Source organism: Erythrolamprus reginae, chromosome 3 (genome assembly GCF_031021105.1).
Source record: "Erythrolamprus reginae isolate rEryReg1 chromosome 3, rEryReg1.hap1, whole genome shotgun sequence".
NCBI lineage: Eukaryota > Metazoa > Chordata > Lepidosauria > Squamata > Dipsadidae > Erythrolamprus > Erythrolamprus reginae.
The window spans coordinates 42,419,878-42,435,341 of NC_091952.1; the positions used below are offsets into that span (position 1 = coordinate 42,419,878).

Here is a 15,464-nt window from a genome sequence, read left to right on the forward strand (position 1 = left end):
GGTGAGGGACCTCTCCCTCACCTGAGACCCTGCCATGCACTCGCATGAGGGGGGTCCCGCCGGCTCACCCCTACCCTGGGACTTCAATAGCGGGACCCAAAGACAGGTTCCCCCCAAGTGCGCAGGTAGCACCCACCATGAGCTTGGAGAGAACCTGTCAATCATCCCCAAAGATGCCCAAGGGAGAACGCGCAGTTGCTGAACCACCACCCAGATTTCCGCCCCTAACCTGCCACGGAGCGGGGGTCAGATCTCTATCTTGGCCCCCCGACTCCCCCCTCTAACTGCGCCAGCTCACGCAGAGACACTGCAGGTCCTGTAAAAAAGTGGTGTTCCTCAGATCTGACAGAGGAAGACCAGCAGCCAGGTAAAGCCACAGCTGATCTATGGTGATGCGGGGATGGGCCACAACCACCCCGCCTAACCCTCTGACTACCGTACCCAGGGCCTTAACTCCCCTCCTAACCCGGTGAAGGGCCCTAAGGGAAATGGCGTCCCACCAGGCGATCCCCGTGAGGATCTCGACGACCCCCCTGCGTGGAGGGGCACACAGTGCGAAGCCACCGCAGGCAACGCGAGCCTGGCAGATCTAAAGTAGACCCCCAGGCCCACACAGGTCCTTGCCACAAGGTGCAAGACCCACCACCGGGGCGCCGCCAGAGGATGCAGCCCTCCCAGTACCATCTGGGCGCAGCAATGGGATGCCGCCCTCCCAGCACCAACTGGGCGCAGCAATGGGATGCCGCCCTCCCAGCACACAACCAGGCACAGCAATGGGATGCCGCCCCCGGCACTAACTGGGCGCAGCAATGGGATGCCGCCCTCCCAGCACCGACTGGGCGCAGCAATGGGATGCCGCCCTCCCAGCACACATCCAGGCACAGCAATGGGATGCCGCCCCCGGAACTAACTGGGCGCAGCAATGGGATGCCGCCCTCCCAGCACCAACTGGGCGCAGCAATGGAATGCCGCCCTCCCAGCACACATCCAGGCGCAGCAATGGGATGCCGATCCCCGGCACCGACTGGGCGCAGCAATGGGATGCCGCCCTCCCAGCACCAACTGGGCGCAGCAATGGGATGCCGCCCTCCCAGCACACCTCTGAGCGCAACAATGGGATGCCGCCCCTGGCCACCGACTGGGCGCAGCAATGAAATGCCGCCCTCCCAGCCCAACTGGGGCAGCAATGGGATGCCGCCCCCCGACACCACCTGGGCGCAGCAATGGGATGCCGCCCTCCCAGCACCTCCTGGGCGCAGCAATGGGATGCCGCCCTCCCAGGCCCACCTGGGCGCAGCAATGGGATGCCGCCCTCCCAGCAATAGCGGTAGAAACGCCCGTCCCACCGCACACCCCGTCTCCCCGCCAGACAACAAGGACCCAGCCGCCACGACGGCAGGGTCCCCACCCCCGACGGTACCTTGTTGCTGAGTGGTCTCGGAGCGCTCATGACCCAAAGCAACACCCTCGGTTGCGTCCTGGCGGGGTCGAATAGAAAGGGACCAAAGGGGAACCTGGCCTAAGATCTTACCCCGGACCCTCAACAGGCCGTTCGTACCCTAAAACAGGCCGTTGACCGCCAGCGGTCGACTTCCCCGAATCCTCCGTATCGAGAACGCCGGTACCGCACTAGTGGCAGCGCCTCTCGAGAACAACGTTCCCTAATGGCGGGATCCATACTTGGCCTGGCCAAACCCTACATACTAGCCCCACCTAACTGAGGTAATGAGGTGGAAGGTACAAAATGACCTGACGGCCTGCGACAAGGCCCTGGCCCAACCTTCCGGCACCATCACAATGCGGAAGTCACCGTAAATCAATAACCCCGCCCCCGCCTTAGACAAAAGGCGAAGCCGGCCAACCTGGACCATAAACGTCCTAACTGAAAGGCCACGCTGCCTAAGCTGGACACAAATATGGCCGGGTACACAACTGGGGCAGGCCAGCTATAGGGGTAACCCGTATACTGCCTGCAATCCCCAAACTCTTCACCCGCCTGCTGCTAAGCCCCCCAGGGTGCCAGACACTCCCGAGAATGCCGTAGCCCAGCAAGCCTCTACTCTCCACTGCCCAGGAGCCCACCCAGGCTCCAAAGGTGGACAGGAAAAACCTCTGGCGACACACGTGCCCACGGGGCCAGGGTCCGAAACCGGGACAACTGACCACGGGACAAGGCGTCAGCAACCCCGTTATCTAACCCGGGGACATGCCTAGACAAAAACAATGTGTTCAGGGACAAGGACCTGTGCACAAAATGGCGAAAAAGCTGCATGACCCTGTCACTCTTAGAGGACAGGGCGTTCACAACGTGGACAACCACAAGGCTGTCGCACCAAAATGCACAGTCTTGCCCTAAACTGCTCACCCCAAAGCTCTAGGGCCACTATCAAGGGGAAGAGCTCCCAAAAAAGGTCAAATCCTTACCAATGAAGAGGCCCTCCATTCTGGAGGCCACTCAGACCAGCACCGCTGGCCACCTAACACAACCCTGCACCTACACAGGTCCCTGCAGCATCAGAACACAACTGCAATACAGCTTCCAAAAGAAGCTCTTGCCTCCAAAAAGACAACCCCTAAAACTTTCAAAGACTCCCGCCACCCGCAGAGGTCAGCCCTGACCCCTGCACATAAGCGGGTACGATGATGGGGCAACGGAGCCCCTTCATCGCAGCATATAACCACCTAGAAAAAACCCCTGCCCGGCACCACGACCCGGCGGGCAATTAAGTATCCCAACTAGTTTCTGGAGCTGCCAAAGGGTGACCTTCCTGCAGCCCAGAACCGATACCATGGTTATCCCTAATTTTAGTCAACTGGTCCAGGGGCAATCTAGAAGATTGCACCTCAGAGTCCAATTCAATACCGAGGAAGGTAATCCCGGTGGCGGGGCCCTCAGTCCCCGCAGGGGCTAAAGGCACCCCCAACAGAGCCAAAGGGCTTCGAAGACCCGCCGCAGAGCAAAGCAGTGCTCTGCCCGCGCAGTCCCCGCCACCAAGAAACCCTCGAGGTAGTGAACGCCGAGCCCAGACCGCTGCGCCTCCTGAGCGCCCACTCCAAGAAGGTGCTCGAGCTCTCCCAAAAGAGAGCATGAGACGGAGCCACCCGTGGGTAAAACCCCGACCACATAAAAACACCTATGAAATGGAAGCCCAAAAGCCCGAAGCCGTCCGGGTGCATGGGGAAGAGCCGGGATGCTGACTTAATGTCGCATTTATCCATAAGGGCTCCAACCCCACACTGCCTTACCATGGCCACGACCGCATCAAAGGATGCGAGCCGGACTAAAGTTCGCCAGGAACGAAATCCTTCACTGACTCCCTTTTAAGAAAAGACAAGTGGTGAATCAACCTAAATTCATCACCCACCTTGCAGGGGACCCCCCTACTGGGGAGACCCCAAGATTCGGGAAGGGCGGCTCCGGGAAGGGCCCAAGGCCCCTCCCCATGGCCACCTCTTATGCAATTCCGGACCGAACAATGCCGTCATGCCCCACAACCAACCTGTGGTTGTTGAACCCAAAGGCTTGCTCGAACCCATGTAAGGGATCCTGAATCCCTTGGAGAAACCTAGCAAGAGAGCGGCCGCTCTCGAGCGAGGGTGGTCGTCCCTCAACCAACCCCAATGTTGTTGTTGTTTTGTAAATTAATTGGGCAGGGCCCAGCTTTCCCCCCAGTAGGTGGGGTTTGTACCCTGGACCCCCTTCCCTCCTAACCGTCCCCTTTTAGGGGCAGGGGCACATTGAAGCGGCATGGGAGCCCGCCTTCCCACACGCATGGCTGTACATACAAAAGGGGGAAAACAAACCCCTCTGCAGCAAACCCATGACATGCAGTGAACGGGTCCCACACTGTGGTGGCCCCCAGGTCCAATCAACCTGGCCCCGACGGGTAAGCCATCAGAAGGGGCGAAGGCCCTACAGCCTGGCATGGCGGGGTCAAACCCCCCGCCCCCGACACACCAGGCCCCGGCAAAAGCAGCCCCAGGGGCCTGTGTCCCTGCACTAGGAGCCAGGGGGGGGGCCAAACCTGGGTACAGGTGTCCCCCCCCCCCCGAAACAAAAAACCCCAAGAAACTGGGACCGAGTGGCAACAATATTTAAATAATTAAGTTAGACCATAACTGTACTGAAGTTTGTCCAGGACTTCACTAAAATAGCAAAGGCCTGGAACAAACCTCCAGCAGGCCCGGCAGATGAATCCACAGCAACAGAATTCAAACATGCCTGGGATAAACATATATCCATCCCAAGATAAAATACAGAACAGAACAAGGGCAGACCAGAGGGATCAATGGGTCTCTCTTGCCATGTCCATGGTTCCATATAAATATGTGAAATAATTGCAACCATCATCAGTCCCATTATTATTAATATAATCTTGTATATTTATATGAAAGCTTTCGGTCTGCAAATCATTCTGATTTTAGCATGGCAAAATCTATGTTTTGGTTCTTGTCTTTATGTTTCCCTTTTTGGTGAAAGAGGGAATAGTGGTTGAATAATGAAAATCAGCAAAAATAAGTAAATGCGAATGATACAAACACATTTATTTAATTTTACCCATGAAGGAACCGGGGCCACCCGGGCCCCAAGAGGGCAGCAAAAGGCCTCTGCCCAAACAGGCAGCGCAGCAGCAAGAAGCTGCCGCCACGGGCCCAACTGTCCTCCATTTTTTTTATTTTTTATGTGTATTTATGTTCTTGTTTTTCGGGGGCCACGAAACGGGAGGGGCCGCACACGCGAGCCCTCCGCCCGAGCCCCCCACGTCCCCAAGGGGGCTTCCAGAACGATCCCCCCCCCCAGAACTAGGGGGGGGCAACAGCCAAACGGTACCAGGCCTGGCCTTCCTGCCGGACCCGAGGCCCACCAAACCATTCCCCCGAGCCTCCGATGAGGCTCTCAAAATGGCGACCGCAACACGCGGCCGCCTTTCATCTGGGTGGGGGTGGGAGGCCTCACACGGGACTCCTCCGCAAGCCCGTTGCTGCCCCAGAGCTCCTCGGAAGATGGGCAGACCGCCAGCCTCGGATGGGCCGAAGCCTGCTGCCACACGACGAGCAGGCCACCTCCAGCCGCCAACGAGGCCTCCAAAGCGACGGCCGCCTCCACGCGGCCGCCGAAAGGCTCCAGGAGCAGACAGCCAAGTGTCTGCTCCTTTGACTGGGTCCGGGCGAACGGGCTTGGCCCAGGGCCTGCGGCCCTTAAATAGGGCCAGCAAGCCCCGCCCGGTCCCCACGTCATTCCAGGCCACGTGGGCCTGGCTTTCCCGGCCGAAATCTCGTCTTGCGAGATTTCGGCCGAAAACAAAATGGCGGCCGCCATGAAGAGTCCGGTGTCTGCCCGGCCCTTCAGCAAAAGCGCCGTGGCCGGTAAGTCGAGCCGGCGATAATATACCCACTAAAACCCTCATTGCGTATTGGACTAACTAGCTAACTAACCAACTAACCAACTAACCAACTAACCAACTAACCAACTAACCAACTAACCAACTACCAACTAACCAACTAAATAAATAAATAAATAAATAAATAAATAAATAAATAAGAAATGGTTGAGACTCTGCTAACTCCATCCTATTGAATCCTTGGTGCTCTCTGAGCCTGGTTGTTTTGGATGTTTACAATTCAGTGTCAGAAGGCTTATATCTCGCTCCTGGCTTGGTTTCCACAGGCCTTGGACCTGGTCCCCCCTCCATTGGGCCCCATATTCTTAGAAACATAGAAACATAGAAGACTGACGGCAGAAAAAAGACCTCATGATCCATCTAGTCTGCCCTTATACTATTTCCTGTATTTTTATCTTAGGATGGATATATGTTTATCCCAGGCATGTTTAAATTCAGTTACTGTGGATTTACCAACCACGTCTGCTGGAAGTTTGTTCCAAGGATCTACTTACTCTTTCAGTAAAATAATATTTTCTCATGTTGCTTTTGATCTTTCCCCCAACTAACTTCAGATTGTGTCCCCTTGTTCTTGTGTTCACTTTCCTATTAAAAACACTTCCCTCCTGAACCTTATTTAACCCTTTAACATATTTAAATGTTTCGATCATGTCCCCCCTTTTCCTTCTGTCCTCCAGACCAGCGTTTCCTAACCGGTGTGCCGCGAGACACCGCCAGGTGTGCCGCCAAGCTCCATCTGGGTGGGGTGCTGCCGGTGCTGACCTGGAGCTCCCGCTCGCAGCTGTCCCCCGGCTCCTGCTCGATGCCGCAGTTTTCGGCGCTCTCCTGCTGGGCCCCAAAGAAGGAAGGCAGGAAGTAGGAGAGCTCCATTCTTCGCGCCTTTTTCCCGCCTTCCTTTGGGGCCCAGCAGGAGAGCGCCAAAAACCGCGGCATCGAGCAGGAGCCGGGGGACAGCTGCGAGCGGGAGCCCCAGGACGGAAGTACCGGCAGCGCCCCGCCCAGCTGGAGCTTCCCTGGCGTCGGCGGCAAGTGTCCTTTGTGGCCCGGTGGGAGGGCACTGGCGGTGGGAGCGCGGGGTGTGTGTGGCTGCAGCGGCCGCAGGCAGTCGCGGGGAGATGGCGGCAGCGAGAGGGAGCTCCAGGCGGCGGCGAGAGGGAGCGCTCTCTCTCTCTCTCTCTCAGCTGACTGCAAGCGGGAGCCCTGACGGTGGCGGTTGGATGTGCTGCTGGACGTCGTACATGCTGGCGCTGCGGGCCTGGCATATACGGTGTCCAGCAGCACGTCCAGCTGCCGCCGTCAGGCTCCCGCTTGCAGTCAGCTGAGAGAGAGAGAGAGAGAAAGAAAGAGAGACATATAAGAGAGGCAGAGAGAGAAAGAAAGAGAGACATAGCAAGAGAGGCAGAGAAAGAGAGACAGAGCAAGAAAGAGAGACAGCAAGAGAGGCAGAGAAAGAGAGAGAGAGAGAAAGAGAGACATAGCAAGAGAGGCAGAGAGAAAAAGAAAGAGAGACATAGCAAGAGAAAAAGAGAGACTTAGCAAGAGAGGCAGAGAGAGAGAGAGAGAAAGAGAAAGAGAAAGAAAGAGAGACATAGTAAGAGAGAGAGAAAGAGAGAAAGAGAGAGAAAGAAAGAGAGATAGCAAGAGAGGCAAAGAGAAAGAAAGAGACATATAGCAAGACAGTGAAAGAGAGAGAGAAAAAAGCAAGAAAGAGATAGCAAGAGAGACAGAGAGTCAGAGAGAGAGAGAGAGAACAAGGGAGAGAGAAAGACATAGAGGAAGGGAAGGAGAAAGAGAGAAAGAGAGCAAAAAAGAGAGGAAGAAAGAAAGAGGGATGGAGAGAGAGAAAGAAGGAAAGGAAGGAAAAGAGAGAAAGAGGGAGAAATAGAGTGAAAGGGAGGGAGAGAGAGGGTTTTTTTGTCCAAACTTGTCTTTAGCCCGCTCCCCCCCCGCCCCCCCCCTTTCAATGTTCCCCAGGATTTTGAAAATATGAATAATGTGCCGCGGCTCAAAAAAGGTTGGGAAACACTGCTCCAGACTATACAGATTGAGTTCATTAAGTCTTTCTTGGATCTTCTCACTCCCTGTCACAACTTATTTCAGTGATGGTGAACCTATGGCATGGGTGCTAGAGGTGGCACGCAAAGCCATATCTGCTGGTATGCGAGCTGTTGCCTTAGCTCAGCTCCAACGTGCATTTGGAAGCCTTTGAAGCCTGGAAAGGGCAAAACATGAGCCTACTGGGCCCATCAGAAGTTGGGAAACAGGCCGTTTCCCGCCTCCAGAGGGATTCTTTTTTCTTTTTTCAAAAAGTAATCTTAGAAAAGGCAAGTGAACTGACGCATGATTGGGGGAAAGAGATCCAAGGGTGTGGGAAATTTGTAAGGAGAGACTGGGGAGGATCTGGCAAATTAGGGGCAGGTGGATAAGATAGGGTGGTGTATATTGTGGGCCTTGGCCTCTTCCAGTCTTTCCCCAGTGTTTGAGGCACCCCATGCTCTACTTAATGAATCTCATAGTCACTTAATGACCACCATAGGGAGAGCCAGGTTATGGTCATTAGGGAAGTCAATTATGTGGGCACCTCACTGAATAACCTCCACAATGTACAGCCATTATTCTGGGCTAAATTGTGGTCATAAGTTGAGGACTATCTGTAGTGGATTTCAAAAAGCAGCATAATGAATATACAGCTGCAATGAAGAGGCGGTGGCAAAAATAACTTCCTGTTTTGTGCCCAATTTCCTCTTCAAATTGAAGAAACCGCTTCAGTTGATATTATAGGAGAATCTGGATCCAACTATTTTAATTTATTCCAAATTATGTTCATTTTTAATTTGTCAATTCATATCCTTGAAGATAATTCCTTTAACATTGAGGTTTTCATTTTTAAAGCATCCTTCAATCTCTGAGAATATACAATACTTTCAATATTTGGTTAAAACTCAATTACAGTTCTTTAGATCTTATTTCTACCGTACTACCATAATCACCACTACGTATCAATTAATTTTTTCCCCCTGCTAGTTATTGGAAATAAGTGTATTTTAATGCTTGGGAATTATAAACGTAACATTTGGTTTAATAAACACCTACGTAAGCTCTGCCTTTCAGAGAATTTAAAAGACAAACCATAAAAATAAATTTAAATTACTTCAACACAAGTATAATTGCTTTTGAGTTTATGTAAAGCAAAGATGATCATATACTCTCTGCATAAGTTAAAAAGAAAGAACTGCAAAGTATAACTCTGTACGGGTGTAGAACTGCCCTCAAGAACAGAGGAGGGCTAAGCAAACAAATGAGAATGTAGCTCAAAAACTCAGCTATGTAACCTTTCCTTCCAGTACCTAATTAAAGTGAACGAGCTTAAAACCAAGAAAGGAGTTGACTTGCTGCAGAATAACACCAAGCACTGCAACTCCCAGTTCAAGTAAGTGCTGTTCATTTTCTACTTTTTCATTCTTCACAATGATTAGTAGCAAAGATATTAGATCAGTTTAAATACACATTATTTTGTTGCAAAAGCTTTAGAAAATGTGAATCTATGGCAGTGTTTCCCAACTTCGGCAACTTGAAGATATCTGGACTTCAACTCCCAGAATTCCCCAGCCATCTGGCTGGGGAATTCTGGGAGTTGAAGTCCAGATATCTTCAAGTTACCAAGGTTGGGAAACACTGATCTATGGCAGAAATGTATTTTATTCTATATTGTACATTTTACTCTGTTATGGGTAAGCAATCTTATCCTTGCAGATGAGATCCTTACAGCAGTTCAAATCCTGGATCTCATCATTCTCATAGTTGCATCTGAGTCAGAATTGATTTCTTACTAGCTCTATACTGCATGCAATATCACAACAAATTAAATAGTTTCACTTGAGCCTTAGAGACCTTCTGGACAATCAGTTACCCACTCTTGCTTTACTGTCTGTCTAATAACTTATCCACTGATGGGAAGGTATCCTCCTCTCTTCCCACTTCCCATCTTCTTTCTGCTGATCAAGCATCATTTCCAACATATTGAGGTTAGCAGTTGCGATGGTAATTGGAAAGACTTCACTGAAAATATAGAGTCCAATGGTATGAACTGAACATACTTTTTTTTTACTTTGGTTTCATGGTATTTTTCTATCAGTTTCTTCCAGAAATGTTTAAAGGCAACAGAGAAGCACAAGCAATTTATAGAGAAATTAACTCCTGAGGTTCAGAGTGTAAGTATATAATATGGAATTGATAGATCAAAATTTCACATCAGGTTAAAACACAAGTTCTGACAAGTCTTAAGCAGAAACAAAATGCTTTCGAAAGAGAAGTTCAAAGTTTTCACTCTACTTTTAGTTAATCAGATTCTTAGTTGTATTTAGCATGACTAAGATTTGTATTAGCAAGCTATCTCCAGAAATCATATTTTGAAGCTAGTTTCTTTGAACATAATATAGCTAATATTAATAGCAGTTTCTCTGGATGGAGAATTCTGGCCGTTGAAGTCCAGATATCTTAAAGCTGTGGAGGTTGAGAAACCCTGAACTAAAGCTTACATGCCCCGAATCCTTGTAAATAATGTAGGAAAGAGCCTATCAACTTAGCCTTTCATTCTCATTCTGGATTTTCCTTCTCATGCATGATGCATTGCAACAGTTTCACAAAACCTGAAGTCCTGGGCATGAAGTCTCCACATTAAAGACTTGGAACTTCACATGTGTAAAGGGATTGGAGGTTGTAACTTAAAGTTTCAAGAACTTGCAGAAGCCACTGAGAAGTATTACTGAACAATTACGATTTGAAAATATTATGTTTATTTTTTAATCTAAAATGAAATAAAATCTAACTTTTGCCCTAATGCGTTGATTTTGTGCAGTTTCTAGCATGTCACTCAGCTAGAGTGGACATGCTAAATATGTAGAGTTCTGCACTACGTGTACCATATTATAACCATGCAGGTATGCAACACTGATATTGGAAAACAACCAAAGGGGAATTACAGTATGATACCTAGTCCTAACCTACCCTCTAAGTTCCATTGACCTTATCAATTTGTTCCCAAGAAAAGGCAAACAGACTGCAAGATTCCTATAAGTGGAATAAAATTAAGTACACTGCTCAAAAAAATAAAGGGAACACTTAAACAACACAATATTAAAACCCACCTCTGTCGTCAGGCATGGGGGAATTGAGACTTTCCCTTCCCCCTAGGCTTATAAAATTTATGCATGGTATGTCAGTACGTATGATTGGTTTCTTAAATTGGGGTTTTTTAAATTAACTTAAATATTAGATTTGTTTACATTGTATTATGATTGTTGTTAGCTGCCCCGAGTCTACGGAGAGGGGCGGCATACAAATCTGATTAATAAATAAATAATAAATAAATATAACTCCAAGTCAATCAAACTTCTGTGAAATCAAACTGTCCACTTAGAAAGCAACACTGATTGACAATCAATTCCATATGCTGCTGTGCACCTTCAACTTTGTACAGAACAAAGTATCCAATGAGAATATTTCATTCATTCAGATTTAGGATGTGTTATTTGAATGTTCCCTTTATTTTTTTGAACAGTATAGTTAGCTTGAAACACTATATGTGTGGACTTGACTGTTTGTGCCTGAAAACTGGTGAGCCAAACTTAGGTTGAAGGTTCCAAAAAAATCCTCCACCCTAAAATCACATTCAACCGGTTTCTTGAATATATCTTCAGGGAAGTGCATATGTACTAATTGGATGGTTTGCAGGCCAAATCCATAACAAATACTTCCAACTTAATAATTAAGTTCAGCATAAAAGGCAAAATAGTTGCATGAAAAGACATGTAACTTAGCCTTTTGGCTTCCAGAAGGGTATTAAAGCTTGGTTTTGCCAATTGGCTTGGGTCCCTGGGGGAAGCTCTCACTGCAAGAGTTGGTTGATGGGGTAAGAAGATGTCATCTCCATGCTGTCCACCTTCTTGGTTTTAGTTTTTTGAGTAGTTTTAGCATTTAATTGCTTTTCTATTTGTCTTTTTATAACTGTAAGCTGCCCACAGTCAATGTATCAAGGAGGTGGGTGGCATATAAATGTAATAAATAAACTTCCTTTTCCTTCTGGACAGATTTTATATGCTGTATTATGTAGTCTGAACATCTCATTTTAATCTTAACTTAATCCCTTTCAAGTGTGTGGAACAGTGAAGAAGGATTGAGAAGGCATAATTTCGAATTGCAAGCATCTGAACAGACTTGGAACAAATGGTGTTGGCATTAAATAAGTTATCTTAACTGGGGTTAAAATTGTGTGTTAATAATGTGGGCTGGAAACATCCTGGAGACTTGGGCAGCATAGAAAGAAATGCCAATTGAAGGTATTTTGCAGCAAACACAAAAACAACTTATGTGTTTGATGGAATGTTTTTGTGGTGCTTTTTAGATGAAGTCAAAGCAGGAAGAGGAGAAGAAACAGTTATGTTCCCTTCGGGATCAGCTCAAAGCAGCACTGCAGTTGGAGCCCAGAGAGGTAAAACTAGGGATGGTACATCCAATTTTGTTACAGAGAAAGACCAGCAGGTACCTGATGAAATCCCTTTTTTTAAGGGCTAAAAGGAAGAATTAATTGGGGGAAAGGCAATTTACCATGTGTATGAGCACAGTTTCTGCCAATCTGCCTTTGCTTCTGTTAATTCTTCAATTTTGTGGAAGAGAATTTGGTTTCAAAATTCCTTTAAAGGAAAAGAGAGCTTCAGGAAATATTCACAGGTGGAGTGTTCTGGCATTTATTTAATTACAAGGGAGCTGCATATATAGAGATGGGTTGATGTGGTCATGTCTCTTGTATTCATTGCACAGTTTTCTGTCCCATGTTCCATATCCTCCCTTCAATTAAATCTCAAAGGAAGACAGAATGAAGGAGCTACTCCCACAAGCCCTTAAAAAAAAAAAATAATAGTAGCAGCAGCAGAAGTAATGCTGTCCCCCACCTAAGGGAAAGTTGTGTTCAGGAGAGAATCTTGGAGGGAAAAATTCCCATGGGGAAATACAAAAAAAGCCCCGTCCAATATGTCTATCCCAAAATTTAGTGCAGAATTTCACAAAGTCCTCTGGTAGTTTATGCTTTGATGTGAAATAGAATGTCCATTGCATTATTTTAAGAGAGAAGTTCATTGTAAGAAAAGGTGCCAAGATAGCCTGTTACAAGGACAAAAAAATATTTGGCCAAGGATAATAGCTGCCCAGCTTTCAATTTCATCTGCTAACTGTGGAGAGAAGTTCTGATTAAAAGAAAAGTTGGAGGCCAGCAAAATGAGGGCATTATATCAAATCAGTGTTTCTTGACCTTGGTAACTTTAAGATATATGGATTTCAACTTCCAGAAATCCAATTCTACAGATCTTAAAGTTGCTAAGGTTGAGAAACACTATATTAGATTGATCTTTCTATGCTTCAACAAGTATTGCTGCAGATAATTCATTGCAATTGTGGGCTTAGCATTTTCTGTGTATAAATGTGCTGAACTTATGCCCAGAGCAATTTGAAAAAAAATGAATCAGTGGGAAAAGAGAAGATACATCATATGATTAAATAGTTGAAAGATTTTGTGCAGCAAATGGATTTCATTATTTGTTGATCTAGAGAGGAGACCAAGAATCAAAGGGGGGGGGGCGAAATGATAAGGAAGCAATGGCTACATTTTAAGAGGATCTGATGGTAAGAGGATTTTTCATTTTTCACTCAATGGCTGGATGATTGCCAGAGATTCTATGGCTCCATATTGGATTGAGCAGAAATGTGGAATCAATGTCCATCTAACTATTTCAACTCAACATTTCTAATTTTGAAATCATAGTCCAATGGACCTTGCATTTTTGCATTCTTGCTCATTACTCTATATTTTAAATAAATATATTTGTTTTCTAACAGAATTCTATGAGCAAGCCAGCAAGGTATAGCATGCATCAGCTCCAGGGAAATAAGCAGTATGGCACAGAGAGATCTGGAAGCCTATTTAAGAAAAGTGATGGGTAAGTAATGCAATGATTTCATCCTTGGCAACTGCAAATATATGTTAAAAATAACAAATTAAAGCATTACAACCAGCGGTAAAATTCAAAATTTTTCCCTACTGGTTCAGTGGGCATGGCTTGGTGGGCCTGGCAGGGGAAGGATGCTACAAACTCTTGCTCCCTCCCCACTCCTGGGGGAAGGATATTGCAAAATCTCCACTCCCACCCATTCTGGGGCCAGCCAGAGGTGGTATTTGATGGTTCTCTGAAATATTCAAAATTTCAGCTACCTGTTCTCCAGAACCTGTCAGAACCTGCTGAATTTCACCCCGATTAACAACTATTTAATTGTTGCTTGACTATCTCTATTAAATGCCCAGGTTGTGACTATTTGTCTTGTAAGTTGCCTTAGAAATATTGTACTTTGAAAGCAGAGTATGAATTACTAAAAAGAAACCATCAGTTGTTTTCCAGGCAAAATTTTGGTCTCTAAAACTATCAAAATATCATAGAATATCATAGAATTACATGACAAAACTATCTTTGTCATGTAATTCTATGCTTGAAAAATTAGCTTTTTGTTAAATTTCAACAGTTGGAATTAGAAGAAGAGGTCTATAAGAATTTTGCATACCTTCAGACCCACTTAAGTCTTCGAGTACATCATAAAATTTAGTTACAAAGAATAAATATAATTTGATTTTTGTAGTCTGAAAAATACAAATCAATAATTGATGTATGTTGAAGCTTCCTTACTTCCATAAGCTGCCATAAATAAAACAATTTTATTCATAATAATCTTAATTTATTAAAGTTGTTTACTGGGTATATTTGGGATTACCAAATGTCTGGCAAAAAGGAGGATGTGTCCTTTTCGGTCTCATATTTTTCCTCTGGCAGGCAAAGCCTTAAGATTAAATATAGCCCACTTTTTTTGAGTCTTTTGATATTTTATTATTATTTTAGTCTGTTTCACAGCCATAGTCATTCAAATTTTCAGATATTGTTAGCTTTTTTCCCCTTTACATCATTTATTGGTAGATTTAAGAGATTTAAAAATATGCTATTTTTATATTTCAGCTTAAGAAAAGTCTGGCAGAAGAGAAAGTGCACAGTCAGGAATGGCTATTTTACCATTTCACACAGTACAGTATGCATTTTACTTCTAGTATCGGGGTGTTTTTCTTAAAACAAAACTCTTGACAAAATGGAACTGCTGTTTATACATTAGATTTCCTATACGTTTTTATTTTCTTTCTGTAGACCTGAAAGAACAGGTCCACAACTTGCGTCTGCCTGGACTCATGGATCAGCAGACGGAGGATGTGGCCAGTCAGGGCTTTGCCCAGTTTTAGCTAATATGTCATTTGCAATTGTGGTAGGTTTCTATCAGTGCAGTCCAGAAGCTGGTGGGACTTGGGAGTCCCGCTGCAACTGGGAAGCCCACAGCTATTTTTACAACACCACAAAAAGTTACCACAGATTTGCATGAGATGTGATCAGGGAAGAAAAAGCAAGGGGGCACGGACAGCAGTTCCATTTTTCTCTCTTCTGGCTGCTGAGAAGGAGCAGCAGCCTCACCACCTTCATGGCTCTCTGAGAGGACCCACGAGGAGCTTCAGTGGGAGTTTCTCCAAGAAAACAGTGGCGGCGACAGCTGGGCTGCTCTGGGGAGGAGCAGCGGCCATGGCCATGCGCTGAAGGGGGGCAGGTGAGCTGGTCGGCCTGCTCTGAGCTGGCCTGCTCTGGCCTCCGCCAATAAATAGTGAAGGCTCCATTTGTTTTGGCTGTTACAGTTAAAAGCGTCATCACCGCCACCACCGTGCTCCTGTCCCAAGGCCAGCCCTCTTCACCCTCCCTTTCCTCCTCCTTGCCACATCCTTGCAGAACCTGGGGGGGTGAGGAAAAAGTCCTCCTGATCCACTTCTGTGGGCTCGCTCACCTGCTGTCATTGGAGAAGGCGGGTGCGTGCCTCCGCCTCTCCCCAGGTTCAAAACGCAATAAAGCTGAGAAAAGAGAGTAACAAATCCTCTGATTGGCTGGTGGCCAAGTGTCCCCTGCATCCAGAGGGCCAGGTCGAAAGTGCGTT

General features: G+C 47.0%; 1 protein-coding gene and 1 long non-coding RNA gene across 3 annotated transcripts in view; one reads left to right on the forward strand and one right to left on the reverse strand.

Moving 5' to 3' along the window:
- Positions 1–15,464, forward strand: part of LOC139163798 (arf-GAP with SH3 domain, ANK repeat and PH domain-containing protein 1-like) — a 58,645-nt gene that overhangs the window by 19,852 nt on the left and 23,329 nt on the right. For both annotated transcript variants that reach the window (XM_070744963.1, XM_070744964.1), the window contains exons 7-11: positions 8,747–8,832; positions 9,538–9,613; positions 11,806–11,892; positions 13,293–13,393; positions 14,456–14,525. In XM_070744963.1, coding sequence (XP_070601064.1) covers positions 8,747–8,832; positions 9,538–9,613; positions 11,806–11,892; positions 13,293–13,393; positions 14,456–14,525 — 420 coding nt within the window. The remainder of the gene's footprint in view (positions 1–8,746; positions 8,833–9,537; positions 9,614–11,805; positions 11,893–13,292; positions 13,394–14,455; positions 14,526–15,464) is intronic.
- LOC139163802 (uncharacterized) overlaps positions 1–15,464 on the reverse strand; it is a 53,675-nt gene that overhangs the window by 2,964 nt on the left and 35,247 nt on the right. The gene's annotated exons all lie outside the window — the stretch shown is intronic.